This window comes from Thalassophryne amazonica, chromosome 20, assembly GCF_902500255.1.
Source record: "Thalassophryne amazonica chromosome 20, fThaAma1.1, whole genome shotgun sequence".
Taxonomy (NCBI): domain Eukaryota; kingdom Metazoa; phylum Chordata; class Actinopteri; order Batrachoidiformes; family Batrachoididae; genus Thalassophryne; species Thalassophryne amazonica.
Window position 1 is genome coordinate 57417120 of NC_047122.1, and position 20139 is coordinate 57437258.

At 39.8% G+C, this 20139-nt stretch overlaps 1 protein-coding gene across 1 annotated transcript in view; it reads right to left on the reverse strand.

Moving 5' to 3' along the window:
- Positions 1-20139, reverse strand: part of csmd2 (CUB and Sushi multiple domains 2) — a 662931-nt gene that overhangs the window by 32371 nt on the left and 610421 nt on the right. Inside the window, exons 56-60 of the mRNA XM_034160153.1 lie at positions 17184-17372; positions 14669-14842; positions 12544-12726; positions 6671-6847; positions 1357-1536 (exon numbers count right to left, since the gene is read on the reverse strand). Of these exons, the coding sequence (XP_034016044.1) occupies positions 1357-1536; positions 6671-6847; positions 12544-12726; positions 14669-14842; positions 17184-17372 (903 nt within the window). The remainder of the gene's footprint in view (positions 1-1356; positions 1537-6670; positions 6848-12543; positions 12727-14668; positions 14843-17183; positions 17373-20139) is intronic.

A 20139-nucleotide genomic window follows, 5' to 3' on the forward strand; every position in this document is an offset into this window, starting at 1 on the left:
ACAGACAGCTCTATCCTCTGCAGGCAGAGGAGAGGAGAGGAGAGGAGAGGAGAGGAGAGGAGAGGAGAGGAGCGCTGGTTACAGGAGAGAAAGGAAGCAAAAAAGGGGAAAAAACATAATTTCTCTTTACACCATACAGACTCACTGGCATATCACGTAAATCATCAACAGGCACGCAGTTTTAACTTATGGTTTGAATTTTAACCAAACAACCAAAATAACAATTGTCTATAAACCCAGAGAATATATTCACAAGAGTTTTAGGCACACTATACAAAGAGTGTAATGCTGTTGTCCTTGTGCAGCAGTTAAAGTGCAGCCTCATCAGAGTGTCTCAATGCATTTCTCCTGTTGTGAAACCTTACCCATATTTCACTGCAGCATGTGTGCCTGTCATAACACTAAAACCTTCAAAATTAGTGCATTACTTTAAAACTAAAACATATAACTGATATTTTCGCATTATAAAATGCCAGATATGATGTTAATTTAAATAACTTGTCTGGAATTAGTTTGGTTAAAATTTTAACCATAAGTTAAAACTGTATGCCTGTTGATGGCTTGCATGATATACCAGTGAGTCTCTATGGTGTAAAGAGAAATTGTCTTTATTATCCCTCCTCCTCCTCCTCCTCCTCCTCCTTTTCCTTTTCCTCCTTTTCCTTGGTCCCCAGGTCTCTTAGGTTGACAGAAATCTAATCTGACACAGAAGTGCTGGCTCGTTGTTGTGTCAGTAGCTGCGAGTGTACTGAAATCAATATTGAAAGTTATCAGTTTGGCTTTTATCTGTAACTTCCACTGTTTTTTTTTTGTTTGTTTTTTAAGGGGTTTATGAGTTTAGCTTTATAAAAGATAACTTTTCAGTTAGGGGATTAACTGTTATCAAAGCTAACTTTTTGCTTAGCTGTGCCCACCACTGGGTATATTACTACATAGAATACATTTATAATGTAAAAGCTATACAAACTGATGATTAAATAGTATGATAAGAATACAAATATGCAAAATGATTGGTTATGTCATCCAGCCCTGAAGGCAAAACATTTAAGAAGCCAAAGACATAAATAATTTAATTTAACCTTTATTGTACCAGGTTAGTCCCATTGACATAGAGATCTCTTTGCAAGGGAGACATGGGCAGTCATAAAGTTTCCAATTCACCTAACCTGCATGTCTTTAAATGTGGGAGGAAACCAGTGCACCCAGAGGAAACCCACGCAAACATGGGGAGAACATACAAACTCCACACAGAAAGACCACAGGTGGGAATTGAACCCAGATCTTCTTGCTGTGAGGCAACAGTGCTAACCACTAAGCCACTGTTTTGCCCAAATAATTGTTTAATAATCAAAATACCTTTACAGTGTGGCTTGGTTCCATTCCAGGTGCGGTCCTTGGTGCAGATGAGAGTAGAAGCCCGGTCAGCATCCATGGTGAAACCAGGCGAACACTGGAAACTGACTGTGTGGTTGTAGATGAAATCACTCCCCAACCTCACACCATTGGCTGGGACTCCAGGGTCCCCGCAGTTGATTACTGCAGGGGCAAAGAGGAACAAAATTGCCAGAACTGGTAATGGTGAGATAATGAAGGACAGGTGCACTGGAGGTAGAGATGGTGGAGAACAGACAAGGAGATGAAGAAAACTTCTCATAGTGTTGGGGGAATAATGCAGGAACTATACAGAGTGCCAGAAAAGATCCCAGTTACCTTCAAGCTGATACAGTGTGATCATGTGTAAGTCATATATTTGATGATTTAATTTGTTTTGTGTTTGATTGTACTCTATAAAGCATGCAAACAAACTATTCAAAATCACACACCAAATAGAGCCTCCGAGTTAATGAACTGTTATATGTAGCAGACCCGCTTTCCTCAAGCAGTTCGCCACACAAACAAAATTCAACAATATAAAAAGCCACACAGTTATGTGTGTCTTCACAGGCAATTAGCTTTTTATTCATGGACAGTTGCAGCAAGGTGATGTTTATACTGTATATATGCATACAAATATTGCTTACTATGCAGGAGACAGACTCTTCAATCACGCCCTCAGTGCAACTTAATGTGATTCATCTAACTGTCCTTGCTGGGATGTTAAGAGCTCTTGGGATGAAGATCATCTACATTTTGAAAGGGGTATTCCACTACAGTAGCTTGCTTAAATGCATTTCTCCTTGATAATACTTTTTATATCCTGCGGGAAAAACTGTGATTGAGTAAGATCAGTGAGAATTGTACGGTTTGACTCAGCAGCATTGTAGCAGAGTTCTGTTGGAAATTTTTCTAAAATGCAAAACCCAGGACATGGACGACAACTCGGTTGCATAGAGAAGAAAAAGGACATTAGGCATTATTAAATGTACATGACTAACATTCTTGCAAAATCCCAGTAGGTTGCAGAAATGGGGCCTCTCCGAGGTGGAATGTCTGCTCTTGGCTGAGCAAACACTTTCATTTCCCACTGGGCTGGTGGGAGTGTGCCACCTGCAGCCACAGTGTCTGTCTAGGATGGGCAGTCTCCTAACAGTGCCTACAGGGTGGATATTCTGCAAGATAATTGCTGTTCTCACATGGCACTATTGTTAATGTCACTGTTTAATCACTTAATTATTTCACCATATGCCGATAAATGTTTCATTGCACTTTGGATAATCGTTTGTTGCAGCTAAAACAGATAAGAGAATGGAGCAAAAAGGTAAAGAAATAATCCACACTGACACATCTGCCACATGAATCAGTTCTTAGCTCTCACGTTAGTCGCGGCTCTTAAGTTAAAAGTGGTTCTATTCACATTCTGTCCTCACTAAAGGTGTGCTTTTGATGTCCTTCATCAGGCACACGTTCACTTTTATGGATTACAGAGTTCTGAAATCCATTGTGGGGCTGCTTAGGTTGATCCCCTCCATTCTGGAGCAACTGGTTCTCTGAGTGACCTCTATTTGCCAGGGTCTCTTGATGATGGAGGGCTGTCAGTTAAGACTACGTATTCCATACCACAGCCAGAATAAGCCAAGTCACAAAATGGGGTGCCCATGCAGAGAAAATATCAGTGGCATTGTGCACAGAATTGAATACATACATTGTGAAGTATTTCTCACATAAAATATTCAACATCCATGGGTCTGATGATGCTCAATGAGACTGTCTGGCATTTATATTGTGTATTTATATTGCAAACTGTTTTTCTTTATTAATTTCACATTTCATACTCTGTCTGCTTCTTACCCTTTGTGCTACTATACAATACTGCTGGAACCTCAATTTCCCGAAGGGAGTCTTCACAGGGGATCAAAGCTCTATCCAATCTAATGTCTAATCTAATGCTGCTTGACACCAGGCATTTAATCAAGCCTTTTAATTGATAATCACATTTGCAGTCCATATTAACCAGATGAATAATATACGAAGTCTGTCCAAAAAGTATCAGACCTTTTTATTTTTTTCAAAAACCATATGGATTTGAATCATGTGTGCTTGCATGAGCCAAGCTTGAACCTTCATGCGCATGCTTGAGTTTTTTCACGCCTGTCGGTTGCATCATTCGCCTGTGAGCAGGCTTTGTGTGAGCACTGGTCCTCCCCTCTCGTTGGATTTTCATTGCGAGGTGGAACGATTTGGAGCTTTGCTGCATCAAATTTTTCCAGAAACTGTGAGAGACAGCCAGGTGGAAACCATTCGGAAGATTCAGACGGCTTTTGGTGACTATCCTATGGGCATCACACAGATTAAGGAGTGTTACAACCAGTTTAAAGACGGCGCACAATGGCGGAGGGCGCACCGCGCTCTGAGCGGCCATCAACAGGCTGAAACGACCAGATCATTTCCAAAGTGAACGCTGTGTTGATCCGGGACGTCGTCTGACTACCAGAGAAATTGCAGAAGAGGTGGACATCAGCACTTTTTCGGCACATTCCACTGTTACAGGAGATTTTGTAATGAAAGACGTGCGGAAGTTGGAAGTCTCACAGGACATGTTGTGACATGTCCAGCTCTTACACAATTCCTCGGATACTCACTCGACTGAAAAGCCACCGAAAGCCGTTTGAATCTTCCGAATGGTTTCCACCTGGCTGTCTCTCACAGTTTCTGGAAAAAATTTGATTCAGCGCTGCTCCAATCGTTCAGACATTTTCCTCGCAATGAAAATCCAACGAGGGGGGAGGACCAGTGCTCACTCAAAGCCTACTCACAGGCGAATGATGCAACCGACAGGCGTGAAAAAACTCACGCATGCACACGAAGGTTCAAGGTTGGCTCATGCAAGCACACGTGATTCAAATCCATAAGGTTTTTGAAAAAAATAAAAAGGTCTGATACTTTTTGGACAGACCTCGTATATATATATATGTATATATATATATATATATATATATATATATACATACATACATACATATATATACATACATACATATATATGCCAGATAACTGTACTTTTTAAGTACATGTTGCAAACTGGCTGTAGTAGGAGCAAGTCTGCCCTGTTTAAGTCTGATCCTGTTAGATCTCAGCTGCAAAGCAAAGTGAGTTCTGGTTAGTACTTAGATGGGACACCTCTTTGGAATACCAGGGGCTGTTTGTGTTTTCTCAGGAAAGGCACCCTGGTATAAAACTGTGAATTGCATCTGGAACCACTGTGGCCATCTTAAGCAAATGCGAGTAGTCGAAAGATGAACAACAATTGCAAACTGGATCTAGTGATTTTCTATTAGCCTAGGTTTCAGTAATACGAGTTGCGCGGCGTGAAGCTCACTCTATGGTAGATGGAGGCACAAAGCGGAAATGGCACAAAAAATCTGCCCAGTGGGGAAAAAGCCACAAACTGGACAACATTGCTGTAAAAAGCCGTAAAAAGCCACAAACTGATGGTAGATGAAGCCGCAAACTGGAAATGGCACAAAATGATTTGATCCACTGACATCAATAGCCTTTGTGCTTAACGATTCCCTTATCAGTCCTTCAGAGCAGCCATTGTCTTTGAGGGTGTTTGTCAGGAAAATGATCATTTCTCTACATTCTTTCTCTACCAAACCTGCAGCAGGTCTGTAATCAACCACTTCTGCAATGGCTCCGCTTTGAAGCTTGAATCAGTGAAGCTGTGCTCTGACCCGCTGCTTCGTTGGTTATCTGCTTCGATGCTTTTCAGAAGCGGCAAGTCTGCTTCTTAACTCTTCTCAAAGCCATTTAAAGATGTCAATCATGAGTCACTTTTGTGCTGATTAAAGTCACTAACTGGGACTCTTGTCTTGTTGCAGGCAAGAAATGAGAATCGTCCTCCTTTCTGTTTGCACAGCTCCAAACGCTGCTCCGCTCTCTGCTGAGTCAAGCTTGAGTCCAGCTGGAATTAATAATTTCATAGCGTATTTTAAATCAAATGACACTTTTCCAAACATTGTAATACAAACAAACTACAATCAACTAAAACTTTTTTTTTTTATCTCCCAAAATGAGATGTCCTGCGTTCTATATGAATTACATTGATGCTGACATGCAGCCAGCTGAGCTCAGCTTAGAGGTATGGAGCGGCATTCATGCCATTCATGTCTGAAAGGAAATGCTTTTGACAAAAACTACAGATTTTCTTTATTTTTATTTATGTCCACAGATCAAGGATCCAGTGACCAATTTCATATTTATCTACTTTAAGACTCATTAAATGCTGACACAGAAAACCTGTAAAGCCTACTTTTAGCACACAGAAAATTCACAAGAGGTATTGATAAGGGAATCGATAAGGAATTGAATTGATAAGCTGAATCAATAATGGCATTGATATTGATAAAATCTATCAATACCCATCCCTAGACCTAAATGACATGGTGAGATGCTGCAGAGCTTTACTCGTTCATGTCAGCGACACATACATATTAGCCTCCTTTTTCGAGTCACTGTATGACATGACAATTACTGTGACCAACAAGAACCTAGCGGCAGAGCTACTGCAGTGGTGCTTGGCCACACCTAGTGGTCAAAAGTTCAGCTCAATGAATGATTTTCATCACTTTGTACCTAAATGGGAGTAACTTTAACTTTTGACCCCTTTAGAAACTGAAACTGACCTTTGTCATCTTGTTTTGGCATTTTTACCCAACAGTTGCACAATACTAGATTCATAGATTGATAGTCATAGATTGTCCAAGCAATGCAGTTTTGGAATATTGATGATCAGACAAATAATATAGTACATTTTTCAATATGACTGCAGCATTTTTAAATGTTGATCCCTGTGTAATCCTTCACTGACCCCTATCTGGCTATAGCTGCCACTCTAGGATGGCCACTCGACATTTATTTATTTTTTAATTTATGTAGACCATGGTATACTGAAGCTGGATTTAAAGTGCTAGTGAGGTCTCTTAAGAGGTACTTTCAGTTCATGGACCAGTATTTGTTTTACCCACCAGTTAAACTGGTGTACCAAATGAAGTGCCCAGTAATTGGATAGCTTGTGCCACTCTTGATCATCGATGGCGTCTTGTTTTTCTACATTTCTCAGCATATAAACACTGGTTACATAAGAATTAGCCAGCATAGTGCAAAGTGAATGCTAATGTTTTATCATGTAGCTACAGTAAAGTCAATAAAGTCCTTGTATACATGAGGACACAAAGATCAGGACTTCCCAAAAGTTCACTGAGGTTCTTAATCTGTGTGAACTGTTGACTACCTGAGCACTCAGGCATGTTGCCAGTCCAGGTCCCATTCACCGTACAGTGGCGGGTCAGCAAACCAGTGGAGTAGTAACCCTCCCGGCAAGAATAAGTAATGGATCTGGAAAATGTGAGGCCATCGTGTATCAGGATCTGGGCATTCCGTGGTGTTCCCGGATTTCCACAGGAAATCACTGCGAAAAAGACCAAAGCAGAAGCGACTGCATCATGTGTTTGCACATTACTGTTACATCATTAATAACATCTTGTGGTAAAACAGTAAGTGTATGTAAGTGTGCCGGAGAATTATGGCAGGCCTTGAATCTTTCCTTTCTTCAAGTATTTTTGGGGTTGCAGGGGTGGAGTTGTGTATAAAATCTAAATTATACATTTGAAAATGTCTATACACTTTTTAAAATTCCATTGCATGCTTTTTTTTTTACTACATTACGTACAGGGTATCTGGAAAAACTTTTCATTTTAATCATTAATTAATGTTACTGTGCTTTGACAGACATGTACTTTGCTCAGGTAATCATGGCTTGTCTGTTCAGCAGCCAATGATGGTTTATTATATTCTCCAGCTTGCTTCAGGACCTCAGAGTCATGTGGGCTTTGCCCTGCTGTAATGACCAGATGTGGCCTGGCCCTTGAAGTCTGTGCCAAGAAAGAACAGGTGGGCAACCTTGACTACTGAGCATACAGCATACCAAAGAGGGATATACAGAATCATGGGAATGAGGTGGTGATGGAGGAAGGAAATTAAAAACAACCTGGAAGACATGATGAAGGGAATAACACACACTATATATACACTGTGAAACCACATGGTCAAAGAGCAAGATGGAGAAATGCAATGCTTATGGGGCACATGCACCTGTCAAGATGCACGGACCCATGAACCAAATTAGTCATAAACTTCACCCCAAAACATTGAACAGAGACAGTCGGGGCATCAATCCATGATCTGAAATGGTGGATCATTTCAAACTGCCCCTTGAACGTGTTTAGCATGTTTCGAATGCCGTTTTTGCTATTTTGATTTCAGTCAGATTGCACTCCGACTGCCTTTTGATATTTTTTCCACCTAAACAGCACTTCAATTGTTTTCACATGTACAAAACATTCGGGGCGGAACTTTGTGCACTTTTAGTCCCCTCATGTGCAATATCATGTTCCTCTCCTATGGAACTCGTCTTTATATTTGCAGTTAATGTCGTATATCTTTGCACATTCCTTGTTTTTTTTTGTATTTTCTATATTGTGTACAGTTTTTTGCTTTCCTTCATTCTTATTATTCTATTCTATTTTATTTCAACTGTCATTTAATTATCATCAACCACTGCACTGAAAAGAGAGCTGCTACTTTTTAATCTTGTTATATTTTGTACTGTGTACACTGTGAAATTGTAAAATGACAATAAAAGGATTCTGATTCTCTGAGGAATCAGCCTGACTGTTTAGACGGCTCTCAGAATGCTGTCCAACATCCTCAAATGCACCTCGATATGTCCACAATGTGGGAACATTCATTGCGATGCCTTTCAGCCTCATTCGGCCACGAGTGTGACTGAGGTATAAACCAATAAACTCCCCACAGAAAGCTGACTTTATCTAATTGTTGCCCTCAGAGAAACCTAAAAAAACAAAACAAAACAACAACAAAAAAAAACACCCTGACTATATCTCATTTAAATGGAACTGGATGTAAAATGTCAGCTGTTCAAAAAGAAATGAGAACTGCAAACATAATATAAAATATAATAACCTCTACATCAGAGCTCTACATTCCATAAGTGCCATATACATACTACACAGCAAACTCACCACGGTTAAATTAACTCTGACAGTGTCTGTGTGGGTCCACACTGTGTCAGTGACTAATATATAGACACTGGCAGTGTTACTTTAACACTGTAAGTGTTCATTTTACACTGGTAATTTTGCTGTGCATCCTGCATATGATGTAAATGTGCATTTTTAAATAAATAACTTTTGGTAGACTGCACTAACCATGCAGGGGTGGTGGCCAAGTGGTTAATGCACTTGGTTTCAGTGCAGAAGGTTCTGGGTTCAAATCCCACCCCTGCCACATTTCTCCATGTAATGTGGAGTTGCGTCAGGAAGGGCATCCGGTGTAAATCCTGTGCCAATTCAACATGCAGATCCACCTTGGATTTGCTGTGGCGACCCCGAGTGCAAACAAGGGAGCAGCCGAAGGGACTTACTTTTTTAGACAGCAGTAACCACACTACCAACCCTTATAAATCCACTCACATGGACATACACTAAATCACACTTAATTCAAAAAAATTAAATTACAGTGTTTATTTATGCATTGTTAATATTTTTTCTTGTACTTTTTTTATCCCTCCCCCAACTCTCTTCTGTGCTGCATTCCGGTTATTTTTTATTAGTCCTTCTCTGACAAAGAATGCAGCTGGTACACTAAACAATAGAACCATATTTTAAAACATAATATTGTGGGAACATAGTATCCTCCTTGTGTGCACTGAAGGGGATCCACTTTTGTAAGATGTTTTCAACATCAGGGAGGAAAAAGATTGCTCTGCATACTTTTTGAAATGTTTGTAATGTCGTTGTCCTGTTTGTGTAATAGTAATGGATAGTGTAAGGCCAGCACCCCGATCGATTTGTTTTCTGTTTGAGCACACGGGTCCATTCAGTGAGTCAGTTTATTTTGGTGCTTGAAGCACACTGAGTGTGACCTTGCACAAGGACAACAATTAAAGGTGGTGTGGCATTTAATCAATAGAGAAAACTTTCTCTATTATCCCTGACCCTTATGCCTTGCTCATGTATTGTTTGACAGTTGGGAAAATAGGCATTAGAACATGTATATATTGAATACAGCTTTGGTTCAGTTTGGTAAAGTTGCAACTCGTAACACAGTTGGTGGCCAGCAGAAGACAGCATTATCTCAGTTCTGTGAGGTCATGTGATTGTTAAGAAGGCACCCTTTTGGAAACAGTCACTTACCAGCTCATGTGTTAATTCCAATAGGGTAAATTATTAGGATGTCCAATTTGTGTTTGGAACTCAGGTACTAGTGCCAGTGTCACCCGATTGGCCACTGGTCCATCCTCACACCTTTAACATAACCTCTGACTGCTGCAGATAGAAGATGTACAGGTGTCTCCTTGACATTTTACAGTTCCTGGGGTCCTCAGCATATGGCCACATGATCACAATGTCCAAGATGATGGTCCCCCACAATAAAAGTTGAACAGCTCATCTGAATTTCCCTTGAGTAACCATTCATTTGACAGAAAGTCACTCCAGCACTACCCAAAGACTTTCAGTAAGGCCAAATAACAAAAACATCTAGTCTTCACCTTAAATCACTGGTTAGAGTCCATATCTCACAACCACACAGTCAGACTGAAAGCCTCAGGATCTTCAAGTCTTAGAACTTAATTTTCCAACAAAGGTATTGTATAACTATCATCACACATCTTTGTCCAATGACATCCACAATATCTTTCAAGGGACAGCTCAACAACACAAGATAAACCATCAAAGACATGGATGTCACTGTTAATACAAATTTCATACTTTCAACAGATACAGGTACACCTCTGATGGCTCAGTCACACGAGTCATTAAAGTCTGCATATTCATCTTGATCTACGATAATCATTACCACAAATTCTGTCTCCTCAATTAGGTACTCAACTTCTGCAAATTGGGCATCCATCAATTCCACAAAGATCAGAGAATCATCTGCAAAGTCAAGGTCAGTGAACCTTTCCACTCTGACAAATACGCCCATGTTCCTGAACACAATGTTACCCAACACTGAATAAAGTAATAGCCACGACACATCCCTGACAACTGTGGGAATTTGCTCACAAGATATCACACACACCTGTCACAGCACCTGTGTGTAGACCAGCTATGATGTCTACATCATGCAGCTTTCTACTCCTTGTTTTATTCATTCATCAGCTCCTCAAATTACTCTTTCCACTTTCTCATGAACATGCTACAAATCCTTTCTAGCTCAGGCGATTTGTCAAGAAATCTTACTCAGTGTTTAACTTCATGTAGAGCTCACCTAGTGCCCTTTTCCAAGCCTTTTCCACTTCTCTCTTCACCTTCCATTCCATCCCCTTTTACTCCTGTCTATATATTTATGACAATCTCAATTCTTTCTTACCAATCTCCTCCTTATGCTTTCCTGTACACCTTCATTCCACCACCAAATCTTCTTTTCTGTATCAATATCACACATAATACCTCCATACAGTAGCTGTCTTCCTGCACACATCAACAGTAGTTACCCAGACATCCAGCACCTTCTCACATCATCTGGTGCCAGCGTAGTTTCAAAGTAGTCTTCATCATTCAACTTCCACAATCTGTTCCATGGTTCAGCCTTCACTCTCTTCCTCTTTTTTCACATTCACAATGTTCATATAAGTTATTACCCCATGCTGTCAAGCTATAAACCTCCCTGCCATCTGCTTAAAGTCTCCAATCACTTTCATCTTGCATCTCCAGCATAGTATATACAAGCTGAAACTGATATCCTCACCTTTTTCTCCTTCACCCACAACAGGATGCAAAAAGTACTGCTAATACCCTGGCAGATACTAGGACTAGGCCCCATGTTGCAAGGATCTGTACACAATTCTTGGAAGCTGAAAATGTCCCAGTTCTTGCATGGCCGGCATACTCACCGGAGATGTCACCCACTGAGCATGTTTGGGATGCTCTGGACCGGCGTATACGACAGCGTGTACCAGTTCCTGCCAATATCCAGCAACTTCACAGAGCCATTGAAGAGGAGTGGACCAACATTCCACAGGCCACAATTGACAACCTGATCAACTCTATGCGAAGGAGATGTGTTGCACTGCATGAGGCAAATGGTGGTCACACCAGGTACTGACTGGTCCCCCCCCCAATAAAACAAAACTGCACCTTTCAGAGTGGCCTTTTATTGTGGACAGTCTAAGGCACACCTGTGCACTAATCATGGTGTCTAATCAGCATCTTGGTATGGCACACCTGTGAGGTGGGATGGATTATCTCAGCAAAGGAGAAGTGCTCACTATCACAGATTTAGACTGGTTTGTGAACAATATTTGAGGGAAATGGTGATATTGTGTATGTGGAAAAAGTTTTAGATCTTTGAGTTCATCTCATACAAAATGGGAGCAAAACCAAAAGTGTTGCGTTTATATTTTTGTTGAGTGTAGAAGTAAGAAATTATTAAAAAGAAAATTATCCCCGACACTTACTTTCTTGATTCTAAAGAATTTTTCTGTTTGCTTCTTTTAAGTCACCAACAAAATCTCATAAAAAAGGATGACAGCAAGATGTTAACCAGACAGTGGTACCTGTTATAATAATAAAGGCCTGTAGAACTGTGGATCTTAATATAATCTATCCTTGATCTCATCCAGTCTGACATTTAAAGTCTTGATTTTATTCATTCTGGGGTGCAAAGTTGATTGTGTCCATAGAAATTGCAAAACAGTAGAACAAGACTTTGTTAATGCCAGCATCCACTGTGAAAGCACTTTACCTATCAAGGAGACCACAAGTACACTTATCCAAACAGCTGGTGGCTGAGGGTTACTGGCCCCAGTACCTCAACTCCATGAGTACCCTGAAAGGACATGTCTGTCTTCTCAAAGCACACAAGCGTACTGTAAACTGCATGGTATACTGTTACAACAAAGTTTTGAGAGGGTGACACGACTGGCCACTACTCATGAAAAACATCTACATTGTGACTTCAACCATGTATCCAAATCACTGTGATCCTCCTCGAAACCTGCCTTCAAGTAGCACCACCTGTCGTATAGCTTGAATTCATTAAAAAATAAATAATATTGGAAATCCCAGCACAATCCCTTACCATGACACTCAGGTTGGGCACCCAGCCATGTCCCATTGCTCAGGCAAGTTCTCTCTGGTGAACCTCTCAGCATGTAGCCAGGCTCACAACTGAAACGGACAATGCTGTTCACTGTAAACTCTTCCCCCAGACGAATACCATGAACTGGGATACCTGGATCTCCACAAAGCCCTACAGCGTCACCTGGAGACAGATAAACAGACCGAGAGAAGACAGAAAGAAACACACACACACACACAGTTTATAATTTTGTTTGCTTGGCTATGACCAAGTGAAGACTTCAGTAACATATTCCCCACCACCTCCTGATACAAAAAGATAACCTGGCAGAAAGATAATCAGGATGAAGTATAGACTTGGAATCGTCACGCATTTCCATTTTGACTATGTCCTCACTATGTTCATCACAATTTTTAAGGTGCAGTGTTTTTGTCGTGGTGTTTGTCTGAATGTGACAGGGCCCTGATTAGCATACAAACTCCTACTTGGGCAAACACTTCACTATATGGCAGATCTAAATTAAGTTTATGTACTGGTCTGTGCTCCTTCTTCCAAGGATGCTTAATTACTGTGTGTTCCAAGGGTAAAGAAGAAGTAAGCAGGTCACAGAACTTTTTTTTTTCATTTCCTGCACTTTTTCTGTGGAATAGTTTGCTCACTGAGATAAAACTCAGGCTCGTCTGTTCTCTCTATCCTATAACTAACACAGACATAGTTGTATTGAACCATTCTTTCCTTCAAACGTCAATTATTGCCAATATTGTTTGAGACAGACTTTCTCATCACATATGAATTCTGGAAAAAATGGTAGTAAAACATAGGATACCTTTCCAGCAAATATGTTTGCACGCTTTTGCTATTGTAAGATGGTGTTACTATGAACTGTTCATCATGGCTGAATGACCTCTGCTTTGTTGTCTGTCTGAGGTCCACTCACTGATGAAGAGGAGTAAAACTGATAAATGGAACCTGGGCACTGCTGAAACAGCTTGGCTTCATTGATCCTTCTATCCATCAAGTCAAACATCCATCTGATCCTCCAAGATCTTTCCAGGAGTGAGGCATGTGGGAAATGTGCAAATCCAGAGTGCAATCTGGACCTTCAGAAGTATCTTGTGGATGAATTCTGGAAAATGTTTCTTGTATGACTGCATTGGTTTTGATCACAATCTTGCCAGTTGCATTCCATTTTCAGAGACTCTGGTGTTCACCATTTGGGTGTCTTTTGAGTCATTGATCATTGCAACCACTGGAGACTATATGTGGATGGTTGCTTAGCTGCTACATTTCTGTCTCCATTTGTAGCAGTTCTTTGTTCTGCATTGTATAGTTTTTTTTAATTATTATTGTTATTATGGCCAAAGCAGATGGTCACTCCACTGAGTCTGGTCTGCTTGAGGTTTCATCATGTTATTCAAAAAAGCCTAAGGGAGATTTTTCTTACAACTGCTGCAAATGTGCTTGACCAGGAGGTGGGTATGGTTAGGCCTTACACATGTGAAGTATCTATGGGCATCTTATGTTGTGATTTGACACTGTATAAGTAAAATGAAAGGAATTTCTGTGACTTTCTTTGTTACATTTCTATTTTGAAATTGTATACGTACACCTCAAATTGGATATAGATGTATGGCGTGAATCATGGTTACCGCAGAGGCAATGTGGAGAGCAGAGTGCTTTTGGTTGCTCTATAATGTGAGCTGAGCTGTAGGAATTCTTCTCACTTATAATTGTGAACCAATTAAATGTGGTTTTATAGACACTCTTGTTGTCCTTGAGCCATGAGTGAAAGACAGATGACTCCTTCTTTGTTCCGCCTACCTCACTCATTTCTTACTAACAGCTGCTGCCTATCTCTTATTTGTTGGCCTGATATTGCAGTGTGACATGATGGTGACATTGCATCAGATTTAATCAAGTATTTGAGGCAGAAATGTGAGAATAAGATGGAGGAAAAGGCTATACCACCACAAGGTTTGAATAATGCTGAAATGCCACTTGTTCCTGTCTTTTAATTTAGGTTGACCTTGAACTTCAAGTTTGTACTGTCCTTCACAGTGTGGGGTTATTTTAAGTGCTATACTGCAAACCATCTGCTAGTCACCCTGGGTGCAGTTTTCCCTACCGGAACAGTGTGGCAGTGAGCCACTCCACTGGCCATCCAGCTGGCACATGCGCGTAGTGTTGCCAATAATGACGCGCTGGCCAATGCAGCTGTAGCGAATGACTGATCCAACTGTCCGACGATCACCTGAGATCTGGGCGTAGGGTGGCAAGCTGGGGTGGTCACAAAGCACCACTATGGAATGACAATGATGTTGGAGAGAAATTTGGAGAAATTATCCACATCATTTATATTAATTTATTACTGTATTTCTCTCTGTCTCTCTGTATGCACTACTCAAAAAATTTGGAAATGCATGCATATGACACAAACACTGACAGCAACTGGAAATACTGGGTACTCAACTTAGATGTCAGAAAATACAAACCAACTTTAAAAAATAAATAAAAAATATTTTTCCAGAACTGGTCATAAAAATAAAACCTGAAGGCAGATTTGATCTAAAATTTCAAAGAATAAGAATAATGATATCCAATTCATAAGAATTTCTGAAACCTGTTAAATGTAAAACAGGTAATCAATAACATTACATACCATCAAGTGAAATAGTATGTTGGTTGGAATGTTTATTTATTTTTAATTCATTCAAAATTGTTTCTGTCTTTTGTTTAATAAAATACGCATACAGGGTTGAAACTTTGACAAGAATCACCAAGACAGATGTGGCTTGTATAAATATTTATACTCGACCTTGTTCCATGAACGTTCTGCATTTTAGCACTTATAGTTTGTATTAAAGAAAACATTCACTGTGCATTGACGGTTATACTCAGACATTATATACGTAGACACCTCATGGACTGCCACTGCCTATTGAAGCCGATGTATCAGCATGGCAGACATCTTGGATGGGTCCTTATTGTGGTCCTACTGCATTTATTTGTACTGTGGAAGGTGTATCCCCAACTACAATAATCCATAACTCCCCTAATTTTTACTTTATTTTCCCACAGTTTGGTTTATTAGAAACAGCAAAGATTCAGTTATGATACAGGATGCTGTCACACATTAAAAATACGTACTTTCATGCTGAAAGACTTTGTCTTATGCTCTTTAACAAAGACATATGGTATGGCATATAGATAAATGTATAAATTAATTAATTTTATAATTTAGTACTGAAACAAGTTTGGGTTTGAATTTCTCTCTCTCTCTCTCACACACACACACACACACACACACACACACACACACACACACACACACACACACACACACACACACACACACACACACACACACACACACACACACAGAGGACTGGCTGGAGAGTTACAAACCCTTGGAAAAACAACCGTTTTGCACAGCTTCTTGCATATGCTGGCACTCTGTAACTCCAGTGTAAATTTTACAATGTGGTGCAGCCTTACTTTGTGAAATATACACACACCACAAATCTCAGAAGGATGAAATGATGGCTCTCAATTCCAAATTGGGTTTCTGTAATGTAATGTGCCCCCAGAGTAAGAACGCATCCTCTGAAGAGTTGCTTAAGAGTTGCGATACTAGTTGGATGGAAATGCAGCTAATGAGAGAGAGTATCAGTTCCTGCTGTAATAACATTACATGTAAGTACCGTTTGTTATGATGACATAATATTACAAATGGTAAAATAACTAAAATAATCCCACGTGATCTGGTTTCTATACTGCGCCGGTTATTGCGACCAAAAGCACCACAAAATACTGGCATATTTGGTCATTCTCCATTGACTCCGTTTGACTCTGGTGCAAGCCTACTGTGAAGAGACTCATCCAATATGGCAGCGACACTGGATTATGTTGCAGCAAGTCATGAGGCAACTACGTTTATAATGTCTATGGTTATACTATCCATGTTTTTTGCTAGCTATTAGCATTAACCACAGTTAGTATATGCAGTTAATGTATGCAGTGAAGCTAACCACAGTTGAAGCTAACCATTAGCATTACCCACACTTAGCATAAACACATATGCCAATGATAGGTGCTAATGCATGACTGCAAATACTACTGACTAGTATAGGGAGCACTTTTTCCAAACACAGCCTATTATTTGTCAAACACACAATACCAGTGTAACAATGCAGGACACTGGTAATCCTATGGAAGGTTTCATCACTGCATATGTCTGCGACATATGCCAGACATATGAAAAATACTTCATGAATACATTTAGTCCCTCGAATCAACAGTGACTGAGGGGACTCGAGGCAAACACACCTTACACATTCATTGGGATGAATTTAGTTTTGAACATGTGCAAAATAATATTACATACAATCACCAAATAAAATTTTATTTGCAAATATGGATATCATTTATTAACTGGCTTTCTGTATTTAGTTTGATTTATACTTCTTTATTGTAGTTGTCATTTCACAGTCAAAATATTACAATTTTTGAAGGTTACAGTTTGCAAATATCTAACTAACAAAGCAATATCTGTGATTTTAAAGTTTGTGTTGTCATTTTGAAATAGATCACACCACTGTCTTAACTCATTTTTTATGTTAATTTGTCTGCAGTGTACTCACACAGGCACTTGGGCAGTGAGCGGTCCCAGGTACCATCTCCCTGGCATGAAATGGAGCTGGTGCCCAGCAAGTAGTAGCCCGGGTTACACCTGTATGACATGGTTGTCTGGAAGCTGTAGCGATGGGGTCCACTGGGTAGTACTTGCCTAATGCTGTTCTCTACATGACCTGGATCTGTACAGTTCACAACTGGAGAAAATAAATGTAAATGTAAGAAAACTAAAAAAAAAACAACAAAACAGATCTTTATTGTTCAAGGTGGAAATACAGCATATTTCAAGGATTCTTGGATGGATCCTTGAATGCACAATGTGACTATGCAGAAAGAAGAATAGGCTATTCCTTGAGCAATAATAGCAATAATACATCATTTTTATATGTACATGAAACTCCCGTACAGAAACCTTGCTCCTTCAACAAATACTGCTGCAGTTATCTGTCCACTCCTTTCTTTTGTACTACTTCCATCCATTCGGCATCTATCCATCCTCCCATATTCAAATGAAGTAGAAGGCAAACTACGGAAACAAACATTTGCTTCATTAGAGCTGAGCTCCTGCTGGCTGCCACAGTGCTGAGATGATGATGGATGTGGAACTCATATGCGAAGAGGGAACACGTCAGTTTAGCAACAGATGGAAAGAGTTAGGGAAAGGGAGCATGAGGGATGAGTGAAAAGCATGAGGCACAAAATAGGATATGAGTGAGAGAGGAGGAAGAAGGCCTGATGGTGCAGAATATGTACTGGATATGAAAATTAATGGCTGGATGTATCAGTGAAATTTCTATCAAAACGCATAGCACTCATAAAGGTTGCATAAAAGAAATTGTGTAAAAATGGATATTTTCAAACCACAAGAGGTGTGACTTAACAGCAGAGGATTTTTTTTCTTTCTTTCATTACTACAGTCACCAGTGTGCTTGCTCATGGGGTGGTAATGTTTAAGCTCTGCTCCTGTGTCATGCTTTGAAATAAATATATTTAATTGACATATCATTGATTCATGCAAAAACAGCAACTCTTCCTCTACCTACAAGTATGATGGATGTTGCACCTCCCCTTGTGTATATGTTTTTTTTTTTTTTATCATTACAACATGTTTACATATCTTAAAATTCTGGACATAAAAATACTGTGCATTTGTCATTCTTGGTGCATCCATAAGAAAATTATCTGACTTTAATTTGCATATTAACCAGAACTGAATCACCGGGAGCAACTAGGGGATTAAGGACCTTACCCAAGGGCCCTTTAGTGATTTTCCAGTCAGGCTGGGATTTCAACTGAGGATCCTCTGGTCTTAAGCTCAACGCTTAACCACTAGACCATCACTTCCGCTGGTTTGAATTAAGATGTTATAAATGCCATAATTTGCAAATACTTTTGCTAAGACATTGACACTATAGAAAACCTATCTTGCTTGAGAGCTTTAACAGACACACTGTATTTAACCCTCTGGGGTCCAAGGGCATTTTTGGACAGTTCACTCGCCTGGCATAAATGTTTTATTATGGCTGTTAACAGCTCTCCCTGCATCCCACAATCAAGTTTTATGTCTCTTTTTTCAGGACAACCTGTTCTTTCATAATATATATGCTTTTGTTGTCTTTTATAAGTGTAATAAAGGTTTACAATCAAAAATAACAAAGGAAAAAGTAAAGCGAAAAATAATTTTCCACACACATTTATTCAAAACACACAGCAAACTATAATAAACAACTGTTGTGACACTTTATAAAGGTAATTTGATGTCTTGTGTGAAAGACTGTACAACAAAAAAGTTCAAACAATCAACACAAATGCACATTTTGAACAATATATACAAAATGCGTTTATGCTCCAGTCTGAGGAGTGGCCCTGCTCCCTCACCTCATTGGTATGGTAAACAGTGCTTTACGCCAGAGGGAGAGACCCACAGAGTAATCCAGTAACATTCAAATGCAAACTAGTGGAGCAATCCTGATAGTTACACATACTTTGTTTGAGCAAGTGAGATTGTCATGTGAGGCTCTCTGTCTGCTTTCACTTTCACTGTGTGTCATGGCACAGCGCACATTGAAGGAGTTAGGGCACTATTCAAATGGGCCAACTAGTAAGATATCACTCCTGAAAACGATCTTTGGTTTATCACGTGAGGTAAATCTGCCGTATGATTGGATTTTGGACAACCATGTGACGGTGAACCAATTCCGATTGGACACTCATTGCGCACGTCATCACACAGCTTCTATGAGGAGTACAAAGATGGCTGAGGGTGGATCGACAGTACGCAGAGTGAACTTTTCAGCAAAAAAAAAAAAAAAAAAAAGTAAGTTTCTATCTCATATCATTAAAAAGTTGTTTATAATTTAGTAAAGCTTGGTCCCAGCCATCGTGTACGACGGCGTCGGCCCCAGAGGGTTAACCTCTAAACAGTGTCACCATAATCGAAGAACTACATTCCCATATAACACATTAAATCAGTTATTTTCAGGTGTTTACAATTTTCCCAGGAGTCCTTTCACTCTCCTTTCATACAAGCACCAAATTCAGCACAAATACTCCTTAGACGTTACTCTCTTGAAAACAAATACAAACAAACAAATCTGATGAGATTCATATGTGTATTGATTTGTACATGTGTAGACAAACAGTCAAAGTGTAAAGAGATCTTGCTTTCATGCTACCAACTTCTAGTCAGCATATATTCACCCTTGGCACCCCCACATCCAATTTTATATGATATTTGTCACCATTTAAAATGATTCTCTTCCTTCAGAGTTTATGCACCTAATATAATCTATCCTGTGGACCAAAAAATACCTATGCTAAGACTATAATGGGTTGTAAAACAGTGTTTTTAGGGGTGTCCACCTACTCAATTATGCCCCAGTTTGCATTGTGTCTTGCCCCATGAGGGCACCTTTGCTACAGCCAAAATGAAGCTATTGTATGCTAATGTGCCCAAATTCTCGC